This window comes from Arvicanthis niloticus, chromosome 30 (assembly GCF_011762505.2).
Source record: "Arvicanthis niloticus isolate mArvNil1 chromosome 30, mArvNil1.pat.X, whole genome shotgun sequence".
NCBI classification, from domain to species: Eukaryota; Metazoa; Chordata; class Mammalia; order Rodentia; family Muridae; genus Arvicanthis; species Arvicanthis niloticus.
In genome coordinates, this window is record NC_133438.1 from 6,358,307 (window position 1) to 6,386,215 (window position 27,909).

General features: G+C 39.5%; 1 protein-coding gene across 5 annotated transcripts; it reads right to left on the reverse strand.

Annotated features, from left to right (window-relative positions):
* Positions 1-4,713: 4,713 nt before the first annotated feature.
* LOC143440864 (leukocyte immunoglobulin-like receptor subfamily A member 5) lies at positions 4,714-27,845 on the reverse strand. Of its 5 annotated transcripts, XR_013108211.1 has the most exons (7): positions 17,597-17,744; positions 17,401-17,436; positions 16,936-17,220; positions 16,492-16,794; positions 11,421-11,611; positions 5,939-5,976; positions 4,714-5,296 (listed from the first exon to the last, which is right to left on the reverse strand). XR_013108211.1 is itself a non-coding variant. In XM_076927746.1 (6 exons), the coding sequence occupies exons 1-5, from the start codon at positions 17,628-17,630 to the stop codon at positions 11,436-11,438; spliced, it is 834 nt and encodes a 277-aa protein (XP_076783861.1). In that variant the 5' UTR covers positions 17,631-17,744; the 3' UTR covers positions 4,719-5,296; positions 11,421-11,435. The 5 variants fall into 5 exon arrangements, 4 of the variants coding, with proteins under 4 accessions (XP_076783861.1, XP_076783862.1, XP_076783860.1 ...); XM_076927746.1 differs by lacking the exon at positions 5,939-5,976 and having other exon boundaries at positions 4,719-5,296; XM_076927745.1 differs by lacking the exons at positions 4,714-5,296; positions 5,939-5,976; positions 17,597-17,744 and adding exons at positions 24,914-25,093; positions 27,739-27,845 and having other exon boundaries at positions 11,481-14,148.
* Positions 27,846-27,909: the final 64 nt, after the last annotated feature.

The window sequence follows — 27,909 nt, forward strand, 5'->3', positions numbered from 1 at the left end:
GTGAGAGATTTCACGTTAAGTTGTAAAGAAGACAGCAATGTCCACTCTCTTCATACAATTTCAACCTTGTACTTGAAGTCCCAGCTAATGAAGTAAGACCAGTAACTGAAGGTCCACCTATTCAGATTGAAGATCTACACCTGTCATTGTTGGCTTATTGTAGGATTTTCCATGTAGAAATTCTAAATGAATTTGTAAATTTACTTTGTTGATTTAAGCAGTGATTTTTTTTCCTATTTGTCTGTGTGTGTGTGTGTGTGTGTGTGTGTGTGTGTTGCCTACATGGATATTCATACTCACGAAGACCAGAAGATGTCAGATTATCTGGAACTGGAGTTGTGGGCCACTATGTGGATGCTGGAAATTGAACCACAGGCCTCTTGAAGAGCAGCCAGTGCTCAAAACCACTGAGCCACCTCTCCAGTCCCCCCCAAAAAGTGATTACATCACAATGACTCAAGTTATTTATTAACAAGTCAATTGGTTTTGCATATGGCAGCAGTTGAGAGTTTAACTGAAAGTACATCAACTTTATGTATCATTTCCAAACCTCTCACACATGGTTTTACATGGATGCAATGAAGTTGGCTATAGAAAGATTATATTATATACACCAATCACACAAATGATATTACAAACAAAGCATGTTAACAATGCCCTACCACAGAACTGCTTCAAACACCAGCGTGTTGGTGGCATCAACAAATGGTACCTCATAAAATTGAATATCTTCTGTAAGGCAAAGGACCCTGTCAATAGGACAAAACAGTAACCAACAAACTGGGAAAAGATCTTTAGCAATCCTACATCTGATAGAAAGCTAATATCCAATATATACAAAGAACTCAAGAAGTGAGACTCCAGAGAGCCAAATAACCCTACTAAAAATGAGGTACAGAGCTAAACAAAAAATTCTGAACAGAGGAATTTCAAAATGGCTGAGAAACACTTAAAGAAATGTTCAACATCTTTAGTCATCAGGGAAACAACAGTCAGATTCTACCTCACACCAGTCAGAATGGCTAGGTTCAAAACTCACATGACAGAAGATGCTGGCAAGGATGGAGAAAGAGGAACACTCCTCCATTCCTGGTGGGATTGCAGGCTGGTATAAAAACTGTGGAAATCAGTCTGGTATTTCCTCAGAAAACTGGAAACAGTTCTACCACTCCTGGGCATATACCCAGAAGATGCTCCAACATATAACTAGGACACATGTGGAGAGCGGGGGGGGGGGGGGGCATACTGTGCACTTGAGTTCAAGTACCTGTCAGATGTCACAGAGCTAGATTTACAGGCAGTTGTGATACATCTGACATACTTGCTAGAATCTGAACTTGAGTCCTCTGAAAGAGCAGTACACTATCTCAAACCGCAATCCTTTGTTTAGGATGTTTGGGATTCAGTCTGGATATATATACAACTGTGGACTCAAATGTGCACTCCTACTACCTTAGCCTCACAAACACTGGTGTTACAAGTGTGTACCACTATTCCTAGACAGTCCTCCTCCTCCTTCCTTTCTTCCTCCTCCTCTTCCTTCCTTTCCTCTTCCTCCTCCTCTTCCTCCTCCTCCTCTTCCTCCTCCTTGTCTTCCTTTGCCTCCTCCTCTTCCTCCTCCTCCTCCTCCTTCTCTTTTTCTCCTTCTTCCTTTTCCTCTTCCTCCTCCTCCTCCTCACCTTCTGATCTTCTGCCTCCTCCTTCTCCCCTTTTTTCTGAAACTGGATCTCTTAAGTAACTAACTCTGGTTGGCCAGGAACACAATACATACCAGGCTGACCTCTAACATTTGTCAATCCTCCTGCCTCTGCCTCCTGAGTGCTGGGATTACAGGCTTGTACCACTAAACCCAGTGATTTAGAATAGCTCCTTATGGCATTCACTAGTGAAATGTTCCCATCTAGGAAGATTCTCTACCTCAGCATCACATATGAGCCAGATTACAAGAAATTCACCTTTCCTTTGTGTCACATGATTGTCAGAGGACACCTATTATTCTCCACTTTGGCTCCTGAGTGCACGAATTCTACTGATCAAAATACATCAGTGGCATGGTGTATCAATATCAAACCATTTTGATAACCTATAAATTCTATTTCTCTATACGCATGATTTTTACACTTTGGATATAACAGAAAAATTCACACTGCACAATATATCCCAAACTTTTCACTACATCCATTTGAAATGGAATAGTCACATAGTCTATCAGACCCAGCAACCCCTCCATCCTCTTCCTTGTATGTATGCCTATGACTAGTCATCCCAGTATGTCACAGTATCACTTTTTATGGGTATCTGATTTCCCTGGCCTTGAGAAAAAGTGATAGAATTTTCCCTCTGTTTGAACCCAGAGCATCCTCTGTGCTCAACAATTGCTCTATCTGAGCTACATCCTCAGCTTTGATGTTCCTGTGAACTCAGTGACACTGCCCTCCCCAGGGTATCATTCTCAGGAGGAGCAGGTGCTGCCCTCTACTGGCAGGATGAGCTACATGTAATGAACTTGCATCATCACATGGCATCCAATCTACCTTCTGTGGTAGGTCAGATGTTGAGTCACAGCAATAGCAACATTGTCCCTGGTTTTGAAGAAGAGGAGGAGGAAGAGGAAGAGAATGAAGAGGAGGAGGGAGAGGAGGAGGAAGAAGAAGGAAGAGGAGGAGGAAGAGGAGGAGGAAGAGGAGGAAGAAGAGGAGGAGAAGGAAAAGGAGGAGGACGAGGAGGAGAAACAACAGCAACAACAATTCCCTAGAAATGTGGGCATTCTTGTCCCATGGTAATGCATTCATAATCTACTCTTTGTGCACCACAACCACTAAGCACATAGCTGGATAGATTCTGTTAGCTTAGCTCTGCAGTCCTGTGTGTCCATTAGTGCCCAACCAACTGAGAATCACTACTGATACTACTCACAATCATGCTCATGGTCGTAAATACAAGACTTTCTGTCCTCACCTGTCTTTAGTTTTGGGGAAAATCTATGTGCATGGTCATTAGTGAGGGATCTCGGTTTGTGTGACTACCTTACATCCGCTCTGCACATGTATGTTTGGATATTTTGAGTAGGAATTTATTACCTCTCACCTAGCAGGTACAAATCTCTAGTGGTATCTGAACAATACCATGAGAAGTTACTGAGACTGAATATCTTAAATGGTGGTTATCAGAGTCCTGTGGAAGTTCATGAGGCTGTAGAAATCAGATGATATTATTTGGATCACATGCCCACCAATGTTTCTTAAGGCCCTCCTGGGTAGACAGTGACTTTAAATCTGCATTTCTAACCATGATAGATCATCACTTGGACTCGGGGCTGACATGTGTGCCAACACATTAGTAATTTTGCTCTTTGTAAGAGAATGATCTGGGGAGGAACATGTTTCAGATATGACACCTTGACAACCAGTCAAGTTAGTATCACAGACCGGGACTCACTGCTTCCTCCAAATGTCAGTGGGCATACATGTGGTAGTTTGACTAAAAATTGCCACATAAACTCACATATTTGAATGCTTAGTCACAAAGGAGTGGAACTCTTTGCTCAGGTTAGAATAATTATGGGTGGCCTTGTTGAAAGAAGTATGTCACTGAGGCCTGGGCTTTGAGGGTTTAAAAACCCATTCTACACTCAGTCAATCATTCTTAAAACATGCAGATCAGAATGTAGTTCTCAGCTAGTGGTCCAACGCCATGTGTGCCCTACCAGGATAATAATGACTAAACCTCTGAAACTGTAACCAAACCCTCAGTTAAATACTTTCTTTTACATAAGAGTTGTCTCAATTAAATGGGTCATTTTAGAGCAATAGAACAGTGACTAAGACGGTATCTAATAAAATGATTGAGTACATGTGTATCAACAGGTACATGTGAAGCCCTCTGCTTGAGTTCTTTAGGTATACATTATCCTAAAACCCAAAGGCTCACTGCAAGGATGCTAGACCCCTTCTCTTCTTTCCACGTCATTCTTCAGCCTCAATGTATGGTGAGTATTCAGCACATGCATCTGAGTCACTTTAGAACAGTTTATCTCTGCTGTTTGGCCTTGAGATCCACTAAGTTTAACAATGATCATTTCTGTGACTATTGGTTGGGAACTGCCCATTAAAGCCTGGCTACATTGGGTTCACAACTGAAGACAATGAATTCCTCTCCCCCTGAAACCATCAGAAGTGCATAGTTCAGGAAGGAAGGCTAAGAAGACATGAGCATGGAAAGGTGACTTGGGGTGGGTGAATAATCAAGTTAGAAAGGAGATTAGAGAGAATGAGAATATGATAGTTTGAATATGCTGTCCATAGACTAAAGAATGTGGATACGTATCTCCAGGTGGTGGCACTGTTTGGTGAAGTTAGGAAGATCTAGCCTTTGGAGGAAGTTTGTCACTGGACAGCCAGAACTTAGAGGAATAAGGGTCCTAAATAGTAAGGCATCCAGTGGGAGGATTGGGGATTAAGGAATAAATAAGACAAGAAATAAATACAAAAAGCAGTCACTTGGTTCAGGAGTTCCTGCATAGCCTGATGATTTATGCTCAGCATGTTTTACAAGTGTATTCTATTTGTAGAGAGAAAATGAGTCAAGGTCAGCAGAAAGCTAAATCAGACAATGGTGACAAAGCAAGCACAAAATATCACCAACACAGATGGTTGAGGTCTGATAATCACAGTCCAGGGAGGAAATCAAGTCCCCAGAAACTACAGTATTGACAGTTTTTTCTCCAATTTCATGTTTTTTATTTATTTTTACTTTACATTCCACTCACTGACCCACTTCCAGTCACCCACTCCCACAGTCCTTCCCCCATACCCCCTGCCCTTCTCCTCTGGGTGGGTAGCCCACCCTCTACCTCCAACCACTCGGTATCCTCACCAAACCTGCCACTTCAAGTGTCTGAGAGTTAGGTGCTTCCTCTCCCACTGAGGCCAGACAAGGCAGCCCAGCTAGAACATATCCCACATATAGGAAACAGATATTGCAATAGCCCCCACTCCACTTGTTCAGGAACCACATGAAAGTCAAGCTGCACATCTGCTACATATGTGCAGGGAGGCCTAGGTCCAGCCTGTGTATATTCTTTGGGTGGTGGTTCAGACTCTTGAGAGGCCCAAGGGTGCAGGTTAGTTGACTCTTTTATCTTCCTGTGGAGTTCCCATCCCCTTCAGGGCCAACAATTCTTCCTTCTGTTCTTCCATAAGAATTTCCAATCTCCATTCACTAATTAGAAGTGGGTGTCTGTATCTGTCTGACTCAGCTTCTGAGTGGAGCCTCTCAGAGGATAACATGCTGCTGTCTGCAAGCATAACAGAGTTTCAATAATAGTGCCAAGGATTAGTGCTTGCCCTTGGGATGGTCTCAAGTTGGGCCAGTTATTGGATGGCCATTCCCTCAGTCTCTGCTCCCTATCCTTCAGCTGCAGTACTTGTAAATAGGATAAATTTTTGGGTTGAAGGGTTTGTGGTTGGGTTGGTTTCTCTATCGCTCCATTGTGGTTTCTGTCTGGACAGAAGGTGGCCTCTTTCAGGTTTCATATCCCCAATGTAGTGTGTCACTGCTAGGGTCACCCCCCCATTGATTCTTGGACACCTCCCTTGTTCCAGGTCATGTCTCATCCTGGAGACCCATCCCCCACCTCCTCAACACCATCATTGCAGATTTCCATTCATTTTCATGGCCATCTAGCAACTTCTCCTGCCCTTTCCCACACCTGATCCTGAATTCCCCATTCCTCCTCTCTCCCAGTTCCCTCCCTCCATCTGCCTCTTATGACTATTTTATTCCTGTTTCTAAGGGATATTTAAGCATTCTTGCTTGGGCCTTCCTAACTGTTTAGTTTCTTTGGGTTCATGGCGTGTAACATGGTACTTATATTTTAAGGCTAATATCCACTTATGGGTGAGTACATATCATGAATGTCTGTTTAAGACTGGATTACCTCATTCAGGATGATATTCTCAACTTCCATCCATTTGCCTGCAAATTCATGATGATTTTGTTGTTAATATCTGACCATGGTGTAGCTGTGCTAAATTTTTCTACTCTTCAATTGAGGGACATCTAAGTTGTTCCCAGTTTCTGGCTATTAAAAAAAGGGGTGCTATGAACATAGTTGAGCAAATGTCTTTGTGAAATGTTGGAGCATCTCTTGGGTATATACCCAGGAGTGGAATATCTGGGTCTTCAGGTAGAACTATTGTCAATTTTCTCAGGAATTGCAAAATTAATTTCCAAAGTGGTTGTACCAGTTTACAATCCCACTAGCAATGGAGGAGTGTTTCTCTTTTCCCACATCCTTGCCAGCATCTGCTATCACCTGATCTTAGCCATTCTGACTGTTGTGAGGTAGAATCTGGGTGTTGTTTTGATTTGCATTTCCCTGATGACTAAGCACTTTGAAAATATCTTTAAGTGTGTCATGGCATTCTAGATATTTTTTTTCTTCAGAATTCTCAGTTTAGGTCTATACCCTATTTTTAATTGGGTCCTGTGAGTTGTTCATGTCTAACCTCTTGAGTTCTTTGTAAATTTTGGACATTGGCCTTCTGTCAGATGTAGGGTTGGTGAAGATCCTTATCCAATTTGTGGATTGCCAATTTGTCCTATTAACAGTGCTATTTGCCTTACAAAACTTTGCAGTTTCATGAGATCCCATTTATCAAATACAACTTTGACTCTTGGCTACAACCCAGACCAGCATTGCCAAGTCTGTGCCTGGATAAGGACACAAAGCTAATATTTACTTTGTTCTTTCATCTGAGCCTCTGAAAAAACCTTGGGTAGGTCTGGTTCCCAACAACTTGAGGTGGACTTTGAACGTTTAAAGAATTGAGACATTTTCATTTCCACTTGCAGTTTGTGTGTGTGTGTGTGTGTGTGTGTGTGTGTGTGTGTGTGTGTTTCAAGAGGGCTCTTAGCATCCTGCTCCAGCTACCATGGCTGTCTACTGTCTCTGCCCTGTCATTATGGGAACTAACCCTTTGGAATCATAAATCAAAATAAACTCTGCTATAAGTTGCCTCAGTCAAGGTGTATTATCAGAGCAACAGAAAAGTAATAGAGAAACTGGTATCAGAGAGTTAGCTCTTGTTGTGAAGAACCTAGCCATACTGGGGTTTAGAGAAACGTTGAAGACTCTGAGACATTGGGCTGGATAATAAGGTGGATTTCATGAGCAAACTTAATAGGCCACATTAGTGTGACCTAGAAAGCAGTTCTGGGACCAAGTCAGAAAAAAGAACCTGACTTTCAAAAGTGTCAGAGGGAATCAAGAAGTTTAGCTGTAACTGGGATAGAGACCAACACTATGATATTTGGAAAATTTACCTATGTTTATTCTGCCTAAGAATTTGTCTGATACCAAATTCAAATTAAATGGGTTGATTTCTTTCATGGAGGAAATTTCTAGACAAAATGGATCCAATAAAATAGAATTCAACCAAAAGTTATCAAGTGAGATGGGTAAGGACACTTGATATTCATCAAAGAAAAAATCCACCAAGAGAAAGTCTCAATACTGAGCATCTATACCCCAAATGCAAAGGTGCCCAGTTCATTAAAAAAAAAAACTTTATTGTAGCTCAAAACACACATTGAACCACACACAATAATAGTGCAAGACCCCACTCTCACTAATGAACAGGTTATTGAAACAGAAACTGAACAGAGACACAGTGAAACTAATAGAGATTGTGAACCAAATGGATTTAGTAGATATCTACAGAATATTTCACCCTAAAACAAAAGATTATATCTTCTTCTCAGCACCTCACAGTACCTTCTACAAAAATGACCATATAATCAGTCACAAAACAAGCCTCAACCATTACAAGAAGATTGAAATAATTCCATGCATACTATCAGATCACTATGGACTAAGGATGGGCTTCAATAATAACAAAAAGAATTAAAAGCCCATATACACAGGGAAGCTGAAGAACACTCAATGATAACTTGAACAAGGAAAAAAGAAAGAAAGAAATTAAAGACTTTTTAGAATTTAATGAAAATGAAGGCACATCATACCAAAACTTATGGAACATAATGAAACCAGTGCTAAGAGGAAAACTCATAGCTCTAAGTGCCTACAAAGAAAAAAACTGGAAAGAGCATACACTAGCAGCTTGACAGCACACCTAAAAGCTCTAGAAGGAAAATAAGCAAAATACACCCAAGAGGAATATATGGCAGGAAATAATCAAACTCGGAGCTGAAAACAATCAAGTAGAAACAAAAAGAACTTTACAAACAACAAAACCTCGATCTGGTTCTTTGAGAAAATCAAGAAGAAAAATAAACCCTTAGCCAGACTAACCAGAGGGCACACAGACAGCATCCAAATTAATAAAATCAGAAATAAAAAGGGAGACATAATAACAGAAACCAAGAAAATTCTAAAAATCATCAAATCCTACTACAAAAGCCTATATTCAACCAAACTGGAAAATCTGGATGAAATGGACAATTTTCTAGACAGATACCAGGTGCCAAAGCTAAAGCAGGATCAGGGAAACCATCTAAACAGTCTCACAACCCCTAAAGAAATAGAAGTAGTCATTAAAAGTCTCCCAAACAAAAAAAAAAGCCCAGGGTCAGAAGCCTTTAGTGCAGAATTCTATCAGACCTTCAAAGAAGAGCTAATACCAACACTCCTCAAAGTATTGTACAAAATAGAAACAGAAGGTATACTACCTAATTCCTTCTATGAAGCCACAATTACTCTAATTCATAAACCACACAAAGACCCACCCAAAAGAGAGAACTTCAGACCAATTTCACTTATGAATATCAATGCAAAAATATGCAATAAAATTCTCAGAAACCAAATCCAAGAACACATCAAAGCCATCATTCACCACAATTAAGTAGGCTTCATCCCAGGGATGCAAGGTTGGTTCACTATATGAAGATCCATTAAAGTAATCCACTATATAAACAAACTCAAAGAAAAATATCACATGATCATCTCATTAAATGATGAAAAAGCATTTGGCAAAATACAACAAAACTTCATGTTAAAAGTGTTGGATACATCAGGAATTTAAGGCTCATACTTAAGCATAATAAAAGCAGTATACAGCAAACAAACAGCCAGTACCAAATTAAATGGAGATATACTTGATGCAATCTGACTAAAATCAGGGACAAGACAAGGGTGCCCACTCTCCATGTATCTATTCAACATAGTACTCAAAGTTCTAGGTAGAGCAATAAGATAACAAAAGGAGATCAAGGGGATACAAATTGGTGAAAAATACGTCAATTTGTCACTATTTACAGACAAAATAGTATTAATCTGTGATGTGATTGTTATTAATGGCTGTTAGGCAGGTCTACATAGGGAAAAATGTAGCCAGGGATTAATACTCCTCCAAGAGTTTTGCTTCAGTTCCAGCCTCCAGTTCTGTCCTGCTTTAGTTCCTGCCTTCCTTTCAGAGTGGACAGTGACCTGAGATATGTAAGATTAAATGACCTTTTCCTCCCCCTCAGTGCTTTTGGTCCTGATGCCTTATCACAGAAATAAAATGTTAACTAGGACAGGGTGTTACAACAGTCAGCATGCACTTTATACATGATGAGATTCACATGTGTGAGAATATATTTTATTGTTAGTGACATAGATGTATTATCAACTTTGCTCCAATGTGTCCAACATGAACACAGCATTTACACAACCTTGTAAGTCTGGGGCACTCATAATGTAATTGATACTATCCATTACATTAACAAGGAATAAAACTGAAAACGTGAATGATGAAGGCATCCATGTAGATAAAGAAATAGCCTTTGTGGCTTTCACATGCACATTCACAATTAGCAATCACAGATAATAGGAACAGATAAATTTTCCATCTAAATAAGATAACATACTAGACCAAATTTAACATTCTATATAACAGTGAAAACCTAGAAGTCTCATAAGTCAAATTTTAAATCAGAAAGAAGACAGCAATATCTCTTCTTTTCATAGAATGTTTAGGTTCCTATGTAAAGCCCTAATTATTGCAGTAAGGCCAGGAAGTAAGTTAAAGTCCCTCGTATTAGAAAGAATTCTAAGTGACATTGCAGGTAACACAAAAAAAATTAATCATTTTTCAAAAATGTCTTCATTGAACTGATCAAAATTGACAGCAAAGTGGTTCAAGATTCTTGATTCATTTACATTCCAGCTGTTTCTATAAATGCATGTGGTAAACACTGAAATTTTAAATTTAAAAAATATATCAGTTTCAGGCTGTAGAGATGGCTTAGCAGTTAAGAGTACAGACTGCTCTTCCAGAGATTGTGAGTTCAGTTCCCAGCAACCACATCGTGGCTCACAAACATCTGCTCTGATGCCCTCTTCTGGTGTGTCTAAAGACAGCAACAGTGTCCTCACACACATAATATAAATAAGTAAATCTACAAAAAATTTACTATCTTGGCTGGAGAGATGGCTCAGAGGTTAAAAGCACTGAGTGCTCTTTCAGAGGTCCTAAGTTCAATTCTGAGCACCCACATGATGGCTCATAACCATCTGTAATGGGCTCTGATGCCCTCTCCCAGTGTATCTAACATCTACAGTGTATTCATATAACTAAAATAAATCTTTAAAAAATTTTATTAGTTTAGTGTCTCAATTCTAAACTCTACATATAAATGACATTCTACAGGGGTTATGAAGTTGCTTGTGATGTGCTTATGAACTGTAGTTAGGGAAAGTCGTGCACACCAGGATGTGTGGGAAAGGTTATTTAATTTTTCCTGAATTTATTATATGAGTACTGTATTTACAGCATTTCTACCCCTCCTTTTTTCTCCAATTCCTCCCATACCTCCTCAAACTCCCTCCGGAATTCATGACCTCTTCTTTAATTATTATTTTTAAAAATGATATTTTCATAGCCATGTCAATAGCTCCCCCACCAGAGAGGTCCTTGAAATGCAAATATGTTCATTGTAAGTCTTCTATTTCAAGAAAACTACATAAATAACATGTAGTAAAAGCTGAGGGTAAAAGAGACAGTACTGGGACATTGTTTACATTAGTATCTTATTCTGCATTTTGGAATCTGATTCTTGAACATCATTTTTGCTATCTCAGCCAGCTTCTTTGTTTTCAGTAGAGAAGATGAAGGCTCATGATGCAACATGAAATATGGTAGCATATAATAAAGGAAAAGGGGGAAGGCAGAAGATACACAAGATTAGGACCCAAAGCTGACTGATGAGACAGGATTATGCCTTCCCCATTATTGGAGGCAGCAGAAGAGATGCGAAGTATACATCAAGGTGAAGAGAAAACAAGATGATTGGCTATAGAAGACCTTTCCACCACAGTACCCAGGTGTTTCCCTACACTCAAATCCCATTCCTCTCTGAATGATCTCTGAAAATGCTTCCCCACTAACTATAGCCCCAGAGTTTTCTTGAAGAATCACCTGAGATCCTTGGACTTATTCACAGGATTCTGCCACCATGAAAGAAGCACTGCTTTCTCTCCCAGCCATATGTTGGGTCTGTCTTTGACTGTGCTGAGCTTCAAACAGCAGAATGCCAAGAAGCACAAGGATCAAGACTGACATCCCCATCCTGATGAGATTCTCCGCTGTGTAATCCTGGGGCTGTGAAACTAGAGGTTACAGAAAAAGAGGTCACAGAGGTCAGGGGAGATGAAAATCAGCCCAGGATTTTGCTTCCCTTGGACAGGGCTTAATCTTCTGTATTGAGTCCTATGGCTAAAAATTCTCTTTACTTACCTGTCTTGGGGTCTGATATGTTTGGTGATGGCCTAAGGAGCTGATCTCAGAAAGAACCAAAAGAAAAATGTAGATTGTGTAAAATACTAGAAACCCAAGTGTTTCTCCTAGGTCCTATGTTTTTATTTTCTTCCTTCCTCCTTCACCTACACCATTATTTTAACAGAAATGGCATTTAAAGATAGATAAGCCAAGGCAGGTGTGGTGGCCCATGCCTTTAATCCCAGAACTTTGGAGGCAGAGGCAAACAGATTTCTGTGAGGTGGAGGCCAGCCTGATCTACATAGTGGGTTTCAGGGCAACCAGGGCTACATAGTTAGGCCCTCTCTCAAAAGTTAACTCCTCTCTCTCTCTCTCTCTCTCTCTCTCTCTCTCTCTCTCTCTCTCTCTCTCTCTCTCTCTCTCTTGTCTCTCTCCCTCTCTCTTCTCCTCTCTCCCTCTCTCTTCTCTTCCCCCTCTCTTTCTCTCTCTCCTCCCTTTCTCCCCCCTCCCTCTATCTCTCTTATACAGGATGTGGAGACCATCACAGAAATCTACAACCAGTCAAAACACAGAGAACAACTAAGAATGATGTACCCATCTCTAACTGATACAGTTACAATACAACCCCTACAGCTACAGCTCAGGAAATATTTCATGAGAGTTCAGAAATACAAGAACCAGAGGACCAGAACATGTGATGTAAGATATTGTCTTCTATGTCAAGGAGTCTTACCCATGAATTTTTTGACTATATATATATGTGTATGAATTTGTCTAAAGAAAACTGTAATGACAACACTAGTTGACATGCCAGTGTGGGTAGGTGAAATGAAAGGTCCCACACTTAGTTGAGGAAGCTACAGACAAGTGACAGCTGCTGTGAGAGGAAAATCTAGTCTTTCCATGGATGAGCCCCTGAGGAGTTATTGAATCCCAAGTGGTGAGCCCTAAATACTTACACATTTGAGCAAAACTAAATGTCACGTTGTATTCAGGATGTTGTATTTATATACACATACATACATATAGCAAGATTAATGAAAAGGTCATGAATTTGAGAGAGAGCAAAGGATAAATAGAAGGAACTGGAAGAAGAGAGGAAGGGGTATAAATAATGCAAATACAGTTCTTATGTGTGAAATTATTTTTAAAATTAAAATAAATATAAAAAATTTAAAAAAGAAATGAACTGGAAATTTTATTTATGCTGATTTTACTGTGAATATTCATACAAAAGATTTTATAAAATAGTCTAAGCTTCTTAGTTTTTCATTTGTTTGTTTGAGACAAAAATCTTTTATCGCCTTGGCTGTCCTGAAAATTGCTAGGTAGACAAGGCTGTGTTTGAATTCACAGAGATCTGTCTGCCTCTGTTTCTTGAGTCTTGGGATTAAAGGTGTGCATCACCATGCCTGGCAAGTCCAAATTTCTTAATTTAATTTCTTACTTTGTTTCTCTCCCACTCCTTCAATCTCTTCCTTGTTTCTCTCTTTTTTGTCTGTCTGCCATTCATTTTCTAATTTTTTCCTTTCTTCCTGTCTGTCAACTTTTCTCCTTCTTTCTTTGGGATAGAGTCTTACATTGCCCAGACTGGCCTTCAACTCAATGTTACCTAGGATGACGTTAAATTTCTGATCCTCCTGCTTCCACTTTCTGAATGCTGTAGTTACAAGTATCAGTCATGGTTCACAATGTATTTAGTGCCAGGGCTTCCTGCATGCTAGACAATGATTCTACCAACTGAGCTACAACTCTGGCCCTACTTCATATGTTCCTTCCTGTATATGTAGAATACTTTCATCACATAACTTCATGCAGATCTGGATGAACCCTCTCTCTTCTGAAGGAGTTTCCTACTGGTCTTTTTGATGGATGCAAGAGGTTCTACTAAGTGAATGGCCATGCTGTGTATTTATATTAACTATCCTTCAAACTGATAGCCATGCAACATGAAACTATATTGCAGTCAGTTTACCTGTTCCAGGTCACCTAGAAGAAAGTATGTTGTTATGAATTAATCTCAAGTTATCTGGCCTCCCAGCTAGTTTTCTACACTGGAGCTAAACATTATAAACTTGAAGGAAGGATCCTTGACACTCTTCCCTAGCTTTCTACAACATCCCTACACAAAGTCACCATCCCAGCAGCAAATAGGAAAGGACTATTGCTTAAGTGGGTTCTAGAGACATTCTCTTTAAGCAGATGACACAGATGATATGAGGAATAACAGGAACTTGCTGCCTCTGTGAGCTCTCAAATTTCAACTTGTAGAAACGGAAAACTATGTCCAATTTTCTGAAGAACCACCAGACTGATTTGCAGAGTGGTTGTACCAGCTTGCATTCCCACCAACAATGGAGGAGTCTTCCTCTTTCTCCACATCCACAAAGAATTCTCAACTGAGGAAACTCGAATAGCCATGAAGCGCCTAAAGAAATGTTCAACACTTTTAGTCATCAGGGAAATGCAAATCAAAATAATCCTGAGATTTCACTTCATACCATTCAGAATGGCTAAGATCAAAAACTCAGGTAGATGCTAGTGAGGATATGGAGCTCATGAAGAAGGAAGACCAAGTGTGGATGCCTTGGTCTTTCTTGGAAGGAGTGACAGAATGCTCAAGAGAGCAAATAAGGTGACAAAGTGTAGGACAGAAAGTCAATGAGGGGCCATCAGGAGACCACTCTACCTTGATATCCATCCCATGTGCAGTCACCAAAGATAGACACTGATATAAATGTCAGGAAGTGCATGCTGACAGGAGCCTGATGCAGCTGTCTCCTCGAAAGTTTGCCAGAGTCTGACATAAGCAGAGGTGGATGCTTGCAACTACCCATTGGTCTAATCAAGGGCTCCCAATGAATAAGTTAGAGGACTGAAGGAGCTGAAAGGGTTGGTGGCCCCAAGAGGAGAGCAACAGTGCCAGCCAACCAGAGCTCCCCAGGGTCTAAACCACCAGCCCGGGAGCACAAACGGAGGCACCCATGACTTCAGCTATATACTTAGAGGAGGATGTCCTTGTCATGTATGGGTGGGAAAGGAGATCCCTTGTCCCATGAAGGCTAAACACGGAGCAGGAGGCAGAAATAGAGGGTGGTGAAGGGGGAGTTGGGGGTAGGTGGGAACACACCCTTGTGGAGGCAGGAGGGGGAATGGGATAGGGGGTTCCTGGGTGGTGGTGGGGAATGGGGTGAGGAGATAAAATCTGAAAATTATTTTAAATAAATAAAAATAAATAAATGAATGAATGAATAAATAGAAACAAAATTACACAGTAAAATGTTTTTTCCATGTCAACCTCTCCTGAAGAAAATTCACCAATGCCATAAATAGCATGATCCATATACTCTCCCCACAACAGAGTTCTTGCTTAGACCTCTGTGGCCAGACACCATGGGAATTTCATGACCTGATACTGTTGAGTAAAGCAATCAGGGGACTTGACACCTCTCATTTATGAGTAAAGCAATCAGGGCTCCTCTCAATATCACTATTCATCAGCATACCTGTATTGAAGCCTAGCCTCTGAGATTCTCTGTTACTAGGGATGATGGTAAAGTCTGACTTCCATACCCAACACATTGATCACCATCCAAGCTAATACAGGAATGAAGACTCACAAAGACAGAATTTCCATGCATTTTAGAATAGAATAAACTTCCTGGACAGGAAAATCTAAAACTTTTGTTGGAAAGAGTTTGTGAGTACCGAAAGACTGTGTCAAATAGATTATGAGCATGATGTGTGAAACATCACCTGCATACTTTCATCCCTTTAAGTCTTCTTACATGTATACTGTAGCCTCTCCAGAACCTTCTACTTTCTACATGGAATATTCTAGATTCCATGTAGAAGGTGGAGTGGTCATTAATTATAAAACATCAGTTTATTTCTTAATCTCTGAATAATAAACCTTCTTTTTATGATCCTTTCTATGTTAAACTTACTCCTATACCATTCAAGAGCTTCCTTGGTCATAAATCATGGGTTACCTTCTGAGCTCACACAGGTCAGAATCACCTCACCTGAGACTTTGATCTCCACAGGAACACTGGGGTGTGACAACAGGTAAGGAGATGAGCTTTGAGAACCAAAGCACATATAGAGACCCTCAAGGACTGGGGTCACAGCACTCAGGAAGAATTCTGCCTCACATTGCGGATCTTAGAATTTTAATCTTTGATGCATAGAAGGATAGGCAGCACCATCCTTGAACAGAAAGAAAGTGTCCACTGGGATTGATGATTGACAGAGAAGGGTCACATTCTCTCCTGAGGACACAATGGTGCCTGGATGCACTGACAGATTGGGTGTGATATGGTCCATTTGGAACTGTCTGTCCCAGGATTCTAGGCTTCCCTCTCTATATAGCATATATGTTTGGGTTTTGTGGTCCCCCTCACACCAGATGGTCACAGGGCTTCCTGAAGTTATCATGGAACCTGGATGAGCCCAGATGATGGGTTTGTGATGGGTCCCTTTAAGGAAGTAGAACATGAGGTATGTCTGTCAGTTGCTCAAAGAAGGTAACACTTGCAAACGAGACTTAAGCAGATCTACAATACCACAGGGATATAGAATGCCTCCACACTTCCTAAAACTCTTGGGTTCCACTGTTAACATCAACCCCGATTTCTGCACCTTACATCCAGCTGTATCACACATTGGGTTCAGTCTCCTAGGCTCTCAATCATCCACGACACATCACATCCTTCTCTGAAATTCTGTATCAGATGTAAGATCATTCAAGGGAAAGCAGTGGCTTCCTTACCTGGGACCAGGAGTTCTAAGTGGTTACTGGGCCTTGACCACGACTGAGAGTTACTCAAGTAATATCCATAGCATGTGAACCTCCACCTTTGGTTAGAGGTCACAGGACCCACTGTGAAAAGGGCTCGCCATATTGCAGGGTATGTTTGCCATGAGGGCACCAGAGTGGAGAATTTCTCATCTTCCTTCATTAGAATAAACCTATCATATGTAACTTGTGATGCACACTGAAGGGTCACATTTCCCCCTGAAGTCACAACATAGCTGGGGAGGACAGACAGCATGACTTCACCAAGGATAACTCCTAAGAGAGATGAGGAAGCCTGTTAAGTGAACTCACATGGGAAGCATTGTTACCCTGTTCTCAGATTTAAGAAAGGGAGTCGCCAATGAACTTAGACCTTTTCTCAAGGAAGATCCTGCAGTATAGGTAAAGTCTTCTCACCTGTCACCACCAGCTCCATGATGTCACTTTGTCGTAACATGTTAGTTGGGGTTTTATAGGAACACCAGTATTGACCTGCATGATTCCATCGAATCCGTGAGATAGAGAACTTGGCCTTCTTTTCAGTTTCTCGAAGGGTTCTCAGTATCAGGCAATCGGGACTTCCTTCTTTGTGGAGACAGTATTCTTTGGCATGTAAGGACCCTTCACAGAAGATGGTCACCTGTTGCCCAATGGTCACCACATTGCTTGGCACCACCTTGATTGTGGGTTTAGAGAAGGCCCCTGAAAATATCAGCAGCTGTGTTCAAGGATATATCCTTCAGATACCAGTGGTCAGACCAAGAATGTTTAAGGCATCCCCAGCATCAGCCCACACCTACTGTTCTCCATCTTCTTCTTTCAGGAGTGACCTGTAGTCCCCATCAAATATGTTCAAAATGCAACAGCTAAGAAGACACTCACCTGACAGTACTGGGTTCCCAGATCCCAGGATCAATCCTGAAAGAGAGATACCTGTGAGTGTTTGCACTGAAACCTGAGCAGCTCCTCCACTTTCAGATGACTTCTGAGCTGATGAGACATCCTGATATGCCACAGAATGGTTGTGAGGTAGATTTCCTCTCAGACAAAAATTCTCCCCTCAGTCTTTACATCTCACCAAGATACAGCAGGGCTGTGAGAGTGAGGGTCATGGCATATTCTAGTTGTTGCAGGTTTGCAGAGTTTATCTTCTTGCCAAATGAACAGACAAGAAGTACATGGCCTAGGCAGTCTGGATTCTTATTTGTGTCATGAGGCTGTCATATTATCAGGCTCTGAGGAAGAGGAACTTATCTGGGGCACCTGGCTCTTTTTTCACAGATCTGTAGTGGGTTGGGCTCCAGAATATGTGGTTTCTGACTCTGTGGTTCTTTAGTTTCTGTTTCTGAGACATAACCACTTGAATCTCACACAGTTCTGAACCTCATCCTATTCCTTCAGCTGCGTCTGTACAGACACTAGAGCCAAAATCTTGTTATGATCCCTTCATGCACACCATCTCCATTGTGCCCATCTATATCTGCCTGGATGGTCCCAATCAAAGGAACTAGGACTGAACACAAAATGAACCTGTTTGTTTCCTGAGTTTGCACCTTTACCTATAAAATCTCAGAGCTGGATGATCTTTTTCTCTCAGACCACCTTTTTAGTTATTATTCATTCCTTCAACCAGACCAAACCCTTGAGATGCATTGGGGATATTACATGAACTTTCCATGGGGATATATAAAAAATGTCTACTCACAAGATGAGAGAGCAGCGACAGAAAGCTTCATTTCTCTCAAGACTCTACACAAATCCAACTGGTGAACCAATGAATTATATTAGGGTTCATTAGAAATGTGTGATCAATTTAGGAGGTTTTCTGATTTTTTGAGAAAGAGTCTTATACATAGCTCAGGTTGTCCTGATTCTCACTGTATAGAACAAAATACCTTGAACTCAGAGAGATAAACCAACCAGCCACTGCCTTTTAACTGTTGTGACAACAATATGTTCCATTGTAGAAAGAAACATTGTCAATGTTCAGTGTTTATATCACCATATCACTGCAAAAAAAAAACGCTTTACCTTCCATAAGTTATCTGTCTACTATTCCACAGGGAGAGCAATGGCCCATAAGTTTCTACACCATGAAGGAATACACATGGGACCAACCTTGTGTAGGTCATCTGTGTGTAATCACAGTTACTTAGACATCAAATGGCAAAAGTCATGTTGTTCCTGGAGCCCAGTGTCTCACAGTATAGAAAGATGCAGGTTGAAGCTGCAGGGAGGATGCATAACAGAAGAGACATTCCGAGAAGCTATTTTTCAGTTGTCATGGTTGAATACAGAGGAAACTTGAAGAGATATGTAGAAGGAAATATGATATGTGCATGAGCCTTGATTTGACTCCACTCTTTTGAAAAATCTGCTACAGATGCATTGTCCTTTTCCTAGCAACATATGTCATTTCTGTAGGAATAATTTATCAACACCCTTACCTCTCTGGTATTCCTATTTTACTGCTCAGAATTTTTCTGAGTTTTTGAAGGATACTTTTGAATTAATGCTTATATATGCCCAAATACCCATTATAGCTTGAACATTGTTAGTATCTTAACTATGAGCCTCAGCATCATCCTGATTGTCTACTATCAGTCTTACTTTTCACCATGGTTATGGGTTCAAAATCCTTGTGAGTAAGGATTGCACAGGACACATTAACTTTCTGACTTTTTAGAACATAGATGGGGTACAATAGGATTTTAATCATGTAAATTTTACAATGAAATGGACACTGTCTGCTCATATACAGATGATTCATACATTAAGTCTGAATTGTAAAGGTTGACAAAATTATGGGCTGAAAAACAGAACTGAAAATTAAAGTTTGCAAATGTGCTCAAGAAAGAAAGGCTAACACCGTGTAGTCCCTGCATAGTGGATACTGTCATGAAGGATCACTTCAGGGAGACTACCTCCACTGTGTTGGGTGAGATAGGGTGAGAGCCCCTTCTTAGTTAGTGCTAAGTCAGTATATGCCCTGTGCTCTTTTTGCAGGTGGGTATTGTGATAACTCATCTTACTGTCAGCCATCCACAGTGACACTAAAATCGACTACTTCCTACTTTCATTCTTTGGCATCTGTCTCATGTGTTAATATCAGTTTCAGTTTAGAAGCTACACTGTATCCATTCCATGAAGGATAGCAACTAGTAATCCATGCCGATTATTCAAATTTTTATCCCCTTCTCAAAGATGACTGATATACAACAGATATGTTGATCTCAGGCTGTGTTCTCCCCTTCTGTATGTATCAGTTCACTTTCTGTTTCTATAACTTAGTATTTGACCCTGTGTCATTATAAAGAAATCTGTTTTGTGTATTTGGTGTTTCGGCTATTATGTGAGAAGGAGAATTTCTTTTCTGTTCCAATCTATTTGGAGTTCTGTAAGTTTCTTGTGTGTTTATGGGTATCTCTTTTTTTAGATTAGGGAAGTTTCCTTCTGTAATTTTGCTGAAGATATTCACTGGCCCTTTAAGTTGGGAATCTTTGCTCTCTTCTATACCTACTATCCTTAGGTTTGGTCTTCTCATTGTGTCCTGGATTTTCTGCATGTCTTGGGTTAGAAGCTTCCTGCATTTTGCACTTTCTTTGATACTGTTGTGTCAATGTTTTCTATGGTTTCTTCTGAACCTGAGATTCTCTGGTGCCATTTACATGTCTTTATATATTTGAAGATTGCATTATGGTTATGTGTCTGTATAGAAACTATTAGTTGTACACAGTTGGGAAAAGAATAGAAGTCTATATTCTTTGTTCACTCAAGATCAGACATGAAATATTAATGCTATGAATTTTTGTAATTCCTATGTAGAGTGTATCTTATTTATTATCTAGTATCTTGGCTTACAATATGGACAAATTCAAAGCATTTATTAAAAATATCACAATTTTTATTTTGTAATGAAAATATACAGCACACATTTCAATATGAACCTTAAGAAATGTTTAGAGATATCCTTCAAATTTATGATAAACAATTTTATCTGAATTAAATAAAAAAATTCAAAAAATGAAAAAGAATAAGAAAAAATCTGGTGAGATTAGCTGATAATTTTCAAAGATGTTAAGTCTAACCTCCAGCAACCCCTGTGCATTCTCTGGTAAGGATGCTGTGTTCTGTGGCACTGAATGCTAGCAAAAAGAAATAGCTAACCCAATAAGAGTTGATCCCCCTCCTGCTGGCCTGGACTATGGTTTAGTTGCTTGGTATTTTGTTCCTCTAGCTTCCTAAATGCTAGACAAGACATCACTTCCTTCTCAACACTCTGTATCTAAGTGTCACCATTTCTCCTTCCTCAATATTTCTCTGATGACCACAGCTCTTTATCTGACATTACAGTTTCTTCCTCAATGTTCCAGCCACTCATGCTCACTGCAGGAATGTCACTATCTTCCATTTAAGACAGAAGAGTAACACTTAGCGCTATACAACCTCAAGCAAGGCATAATCTCCTTACTCCCTCTCTTGATGTAGGATGACGTTAATGTCTTTACTTTTAAGGTGACTATGGGAACCCAAAAGTCTGGTGACATGGATAAGTTTAAAAACCTGGGTCCACAGATGGTTTTAATGCAGAATTCTATCAGACCTTCAAGGAAGACCTAATACCAATTCTCTTCAAACTATTGCACAGAATAGAAACAAAAGGAACACTACCCAATTTGTTCTATGAAGCTAAAACTACACTCATACCTGAACCTCACAAAGACCCAACAAAGAAAGAGAACTTCAGACCAATCTCTCTTATGAATATTGATGCAAAAATACTCAAGAAAATTTTTGCAAACCCAATCCAAAAACACATCAAAACAATCATCCATCATGATCAAGTAGGCTTTATCCCAGGAATGCGGGGAAGGTTCAATATTCAGAAACCCATCAATGTATTCCACTATATATATACAAGCTCAAAGAAAAAAAAAACACATGATCATCTCACTAGATGCTGAGAAACCATTTGACAAAATCCAACATCCCTTCATGATAAAAGTCTTGGAAAGATCAGGAATTCAAGGCCCATAGTTAAACTTAGTAAAAGCAATATACAGCAAGCCAGTAGCCAACATCAAACTAAATGGAGAGAAACTTGAAGCAATGCCACTAAGATCAGGGACTAGAAAAGGCTGCCCACTCTCACCTTACCTATTCAATATAGTACTTGAAATCCTAGCCAGAGCAATTAGACAACAAAAGGAAGTCAAAGAGATACAAATAGGAAAGAAGTCAAAATTTCACTATTTGCAGATGATATGATAGTATACTTAAGTGACCCTAAAACTTCCACAAGAGAAGTCCTAAACCTGATAAACAACTTCAGCAAAGTGGCTGGATATAAAATAATCAATTTTCTGGTTGAAATGATAACAGCACCCATAGGATCACATGATTAAATACGTGGTCTCCACTAAGTTGAACTGTTTGGAAAAATAAGGAGGTATAGTATTGTTACAGGAGGCATTTCACAAGGGCTTTGAAATTTCAAAAACTCATGTCATTCTCAGTGCCCTCTCTCTTCCTCCTGCTTTAAGGGTAAGATGTGACCTTTCAGCTGTTCCTGTCACCATGCTTTTGCCTTGCAACCTCTGAAACCACAAGCTCAATTAAACATGTCTTTTTATATTTTGGGTTGTGAGCAATAGCCTTTAACAGGTTAGCCATTCCTCCAAAACTAAAAGTCTACTTTTATATGCTGGTTTGATCATGGAGTTCTGTTCCAGCAAGAGAAAAGTTACTAACCCATTTCGTAAGATGTTTAATATATTTGATCCGAGTTAGAGGAGATTTTCTGTAGTGAGATCAGGATGAGCCCAGCTTGCATCACAAAAGAGACAGGGCACTGGGATTCTTGAGTCTAGAGATCATATTAGTCTAAGAAAGTGAGAATTCTAAAGTTTAATAATGAGATGATCAAAGAACAACCCTGGTACTTAAGAAATAACTACACCAAGTGCCAAGAATCCAAGGGGACTTTTGCAACTAATGACATTGGAATAAAAAGATGATGCCAAAGGTCTGGGGAACACCATCCTCCCCAGTGAGGGACTCTGAGTTACTCTAGCTATCATGAGAAAACCAATTTAATTCCCCATGAAATAAATTCAGAAGAGAGTTAAATTTTTTGCTGTTTTTAAAAACTAGTCATCTTTTCTGTTTTCAAAACTGTTATTGCATTATAAGGCAGAAGCATATAATATTACTTTATTCTACCTTTCCCTTGCCCATTTCATTACCCATCACCACCTCTCTTCTTGTGAACTTCTGACCATGTCATTTCCCACACTCTTTATAGAAAGAACTGTTTTCCATTAATCTGTTTGTTCATTTACATCCCAGTTGCTGCCCCCATCTCAGTACCTCCCTCACACAGTCCCTTCCCCATACTCTCTCTTCCTTTCCTTTGAGAAGGTGGATGTCCCCCACTAGATACCCTCTACCCTGGCCCATCAAGGCTCTGCAGGGCTACGCATATCATCCCCCATTTAGGCCACATAAGGCAACGCATCCAGGGGAACAGATTCCACAATTCCACAGAAGGGCAATAGCTTTAGGGACAGCCCTCATTCCAGTTCCATGGGGACTCACATGGAGACTGAGCTGCACATTCACTGTATTTGTACAGGGCCTTAGGTCCAGCCAGTGTATGTCCTTTCATTGGTGCTTCAGTCTCTGAAGTTTAGTTGACTCTGTTATTCCTCCTGTGGAATTCCTAACCCCTTCAGGGCTCAGGGAAGAATTACAATGCCCATGTGTGGCATCATCTTAAGATTTAAATAGTCAGTGAATGACATCTCTCCCCAAAGGAAAATGATAATATCTCTGACTCAAATGGGAAACTCAGTCACTCATTGGGCCTGATATTCAAACCACGCTAGAAAAGCCATAACTGTAAAGTCCAAATGCAACTAAGAAATCCTTTGAAATTCCCTCATAAAGTACCAATATCACATTAGAAAGGAAGCCAAAATGAATTACAACTTACTGTATCCCAACTGCTAAGACATGGACTACTGTATTAACCCCCATTCTATCATATCTAAAACCCACAGAGCAATACTAGTCAAGTCAAGATCTGAAACTGTCCAGGGAAGCTGTGCTTTTTTTTCCCCATGAGACTCAGGCAGAGACAAACAGGATGGAGCAGAATTTGAACAGGCAGACAGAGAGAGAGAGAGAGAGAGAGAGAGAGAGAGAGAGAGAGAGAGAGACAGAGAGAGAGAAGTTGAATGTTTTTTGTATTGTTACTGTTGTTGCTGCTGCTGCTGTTGTTAGCATAATTTGCAGACTTAAGACATCTGTAAGTATTATTACAATCTTATTAATCCCTGACTTCATTTGAAGTTCAACCTTTTGCAGGACAAGATGTCAGAATTTAGTTTCATTTTTCTGCATAATTGAAATCTGTGTTTACCTTTATTATCATTTGTTGATCTGTCCGTCCTCCATGCCCATTTTTACATCTCCATGAAGAATGTTTACATCTTTGTCAATTGTTATGTCTTTGTCAAACCTAGAATCTATTTCATTCCATTTGTGTATATCCCTCTTGTGCCAGTACCTTGCTGTGTTATTTGATATGGCTCAGTAGTACAACATGGAATCAAGTATTGTGAGATCCCCTGCACCATTCACTTCGGTCAGGACTTACTTGGCTATCCTAGGGCTTCCTTTGTGTTTCTATATAAATGGGATGTTTTTTCCTAAGTATGTGAAGAAAGGTTTTGGTACTTTGATTGGGATTGCATTGAATTTGCAAATTATTTTTGGCATGATGGATACTTTTCACAATATTAAGTCCTTCATCCATATACACAAAAGACATCTTTCCATCTGCAAGGGTCTTTCTCAATGTCTTCCTTCAAAAATTTGAAGTTTTCATCAGAGAGGTCTTTCAACTCCTCCATTAGGTTTATTCCCATACATGTTTTTTATATTATGAGACTATTTTGAATGAGGATGTTTCTGTAATTTCATTGGAAGCATATTTGTTATTGATATATAGAAAGGCTACTGAGTTTTGTAAGTCAATATTATATAGTACCACATTTATGAAACTGTTCATCATTTCTAGAAGATTTCTGGTAAAAGTTTTTGGGCCCCTGTATGCATAATGTCATAGCATTTATAAGTAAGGATAAATTTTTCTGTCCTATTTGTACCCTTGAGCAATACTGTATTAGATTGGGAAGAACTAAAGCATACCCTCTATAACTATGATGACAAATGCTATCTACTCTTTTACTTTTTTTCAAAATATACCTCAGTGGGCTGTAGACATTCATATGAGCCGCTGTTCTCACATCCTCACCTTGCCTACTTGAATGTCTTTTATAGTTCATTTTTTAAAAGATGTATTTATTTAATATACTTAAATACACTGTACCCATCTTCAGACACACCAGAAGAGGGCATCAGATTCCATTAGAGATGGTTGTGAGCCACTGTGTAGTTGCTGGGAATTGAAATTAGGACCTCTGGAAGTGCAGTCAGTGCTCTTATCCATGGAGCCATCTCTCCAGCCCTATTCTTTCATTCTTCTTCATCCTAGTTCTTGGTATTTTACCTAGAACAGTAAACAAGAGGAAGAAATAAAGCACAAGTTAAAAAGGAAAACATCAAATTAGGCCTGTTTACATATATGATTCTGTACTTAAGTAATACTGGACAGCCCACCAGGAAATACTTGGATCTCAAAAACATTTTCATCAAAATAGCAGAAAACAAATCAATTCACAAATGTCACTGTCTCCTAGGTGCAAAGATATAAGAAAGGATGAAAAGAAAAATTGATGCAAACATATTCAGATCATGAAGTCGATCTCTGCAAAATAAATAAGTTTTTGCTCACGTGGAGTTTGTACAATCAGGGAAATTGTCTATCTCTAGACTGTACACTGTCACCACACTCAAGAGAATCATGTGCAAATTTTGCATTCACTTCTATCACACTCTCTCAGTTCCTGCTTTATGCCTCTGTAGATCTGTCTATCCTGGGTGTATTATAGAGCTGTACTTACCTAATAAGTGACATTGTGTTTTCCACCCTTTCATTGAGTATGTTTCAAAGTCCATCCATATATTAATACATAAAATTATTTTGCTTTGTAAAATTATATTTCCTTGCTCTATATCAATACTTTAGCAGTTTCTGAGACCCAGAAACCAATGTATGAAACATGAGACAAACTGTCCTTTGATATAATGAGACTTCATGAAAATTTGTGGTGCCCTACCCCCAACTCACCGTGAGAACCATACAGGAAGGCAGAGGCAGAAACATCTACCACAGCAACTTCTGCTTCCTGTTTTCTAGTTCCTCTATGAAGCTGACTGACTTGGGTGTAAGTGGACTCTCCGGGAGCCCAGTTACCTCTGCTCCATTCTTCTAGCCCTTTGTCTATTGTTTCACTCTGAGAGCTCCTTATTCCTCCTCTCACAGCTTCAAAAAGCAATCTTTAAGTTACTGAGAAGTCTCAAAATTTGATAAAGTTAAGATGATTCTGATTTTCTACCTGAGACAACAACAATACTACAAAGCATGTTAACAATGCCCCACCACAGAACTCCCTCAAACACCAGTATGTTGGTGGATGGCAAGTTTTACATTTGTTATTGGAGATTTTATTTATTTACATTTCAGATGTTATCCCCTTTTTTCATTCCCCCACCCAAAAACCCCCTATCCCATCTCCCCTCCTCTTTTTGCTTTTATATCATTTTAGTTACATGCAAGTATTAAGGTCAGTACTAGGCTGTGGAACTAGCAATGCAATAGATGCAAATAGTCAAGGAAAAACCAAGACAATAAATACAAATAGTCATGTTGGACTCTAAGATCCAAAACAGCCCCCTGCATGGAACTAACTATTTCCATAGCAACATCATCTTCTTTCATCTCTCTAGAAACAACCATCAGAGCTGTTCTTGCCTCCTTGCTATTAGTGTTTTCTGGGGCAGAATTCCATGTGGTAGGATCGGGAATGATAATCTCTTTAATATCAATGTTTCTCATTCCCTGTGCCAGTTAGAATGCATGTCATATCTGAGGTTCCTCATGTAAGGCAATTTGTGAATACTTCAGACCAAACTCCCTTATGAATATCAATGCAAACATACTCAATAAAATTCTCAAAAACCAAATCCAAGAACACATCAAAACAATCATCCATCAGGAAAAAGTACACTTCCTCTCAGGGATGCAAATATGATTCAATATACTGAAATCCATCAAAATAATCCACTATTTAAACAAACTCAAAACAAAAAAAAACACATGATCATCCAATTAGATGCTGAGAAAGAATTTGACAAAATTCAACATCTTTTCAGGGTAAAAGTTTTAGAAAGATCAGAAATTCAAGGCCCATACCCAAACATAGTAAAAGCATTGTATAGCAAGCCAACATCAATCTAAATGGAAAGAAACTTGAAGCAATCTTACTAGTATCAGGGACTACACAAGGCTGCCCACTCTTTCCCTATCTATTCAATATAGTACTTGAAATCCTAGCTAGAGCAATTAGACAAAAAAGGAACTCAAAAGGATACAAACTGGAAAGGAAGAAGTCAAGATATCAGTATTTGCAGTAATATGATTGTATACTTAAGTGACCTCAAAATTTCCACCAGAGAACTCCTGAACCTGGTAAACAACTTCAGCAAAGTGTCTGGATATAAAATCAACTCAAATAAATCAGTAGGCTTCCTCTATTCAAAGAATAAACAGGCTGAGAAAGAAAATAGGGAACGACACCCTTCACAATAGTCACAAATAATATAAAATACCTTGGTGTGAATCTAAATATTTGTATGACAAGAACTTCAAGTCTCTGAAGAAAGAAGAAAGAAATCAAAGATCTCAGAAGATGGAAAGATCTTCCATGCTCATGGATTGGCAGGATTAATATAATAAAAATGACCATCTTATCGAAAGCATCTGCATATTCAGTGCAATCCCCATCAAAATTCTAACTCAATTCTTCATAGAGTTAGAAAGACAAATTTGCAAATTCATCTGGAATAACAAAAGACCCAGGAAAACAAAAACTATTCTTAACAATAAAAGAACTTCTGGGGGAATAACCATCCATGACCTCAAGCTGTTCTACAGACCAATAGTGATTTTTAAAAAACTGCATGGTATTGGTACAGAGACAAGCAGATAGATCAACGAAATAGAAGTGAAGACATAGAAATGAACCTACATACCTATGGTCATTTGATCTTTAACAGAGGAGCTAAAATCATCCAGTAAAAAAAAAGACAGAATTTTCAATAAATGGTGCTGGTTCAGTTGGTAGTCAGCATGTAGAAGAATGCAAATCAATCTGTTCTTACCTCCTTGTACAAAGTTCAAATCCAAATGGATCAATGACCTCC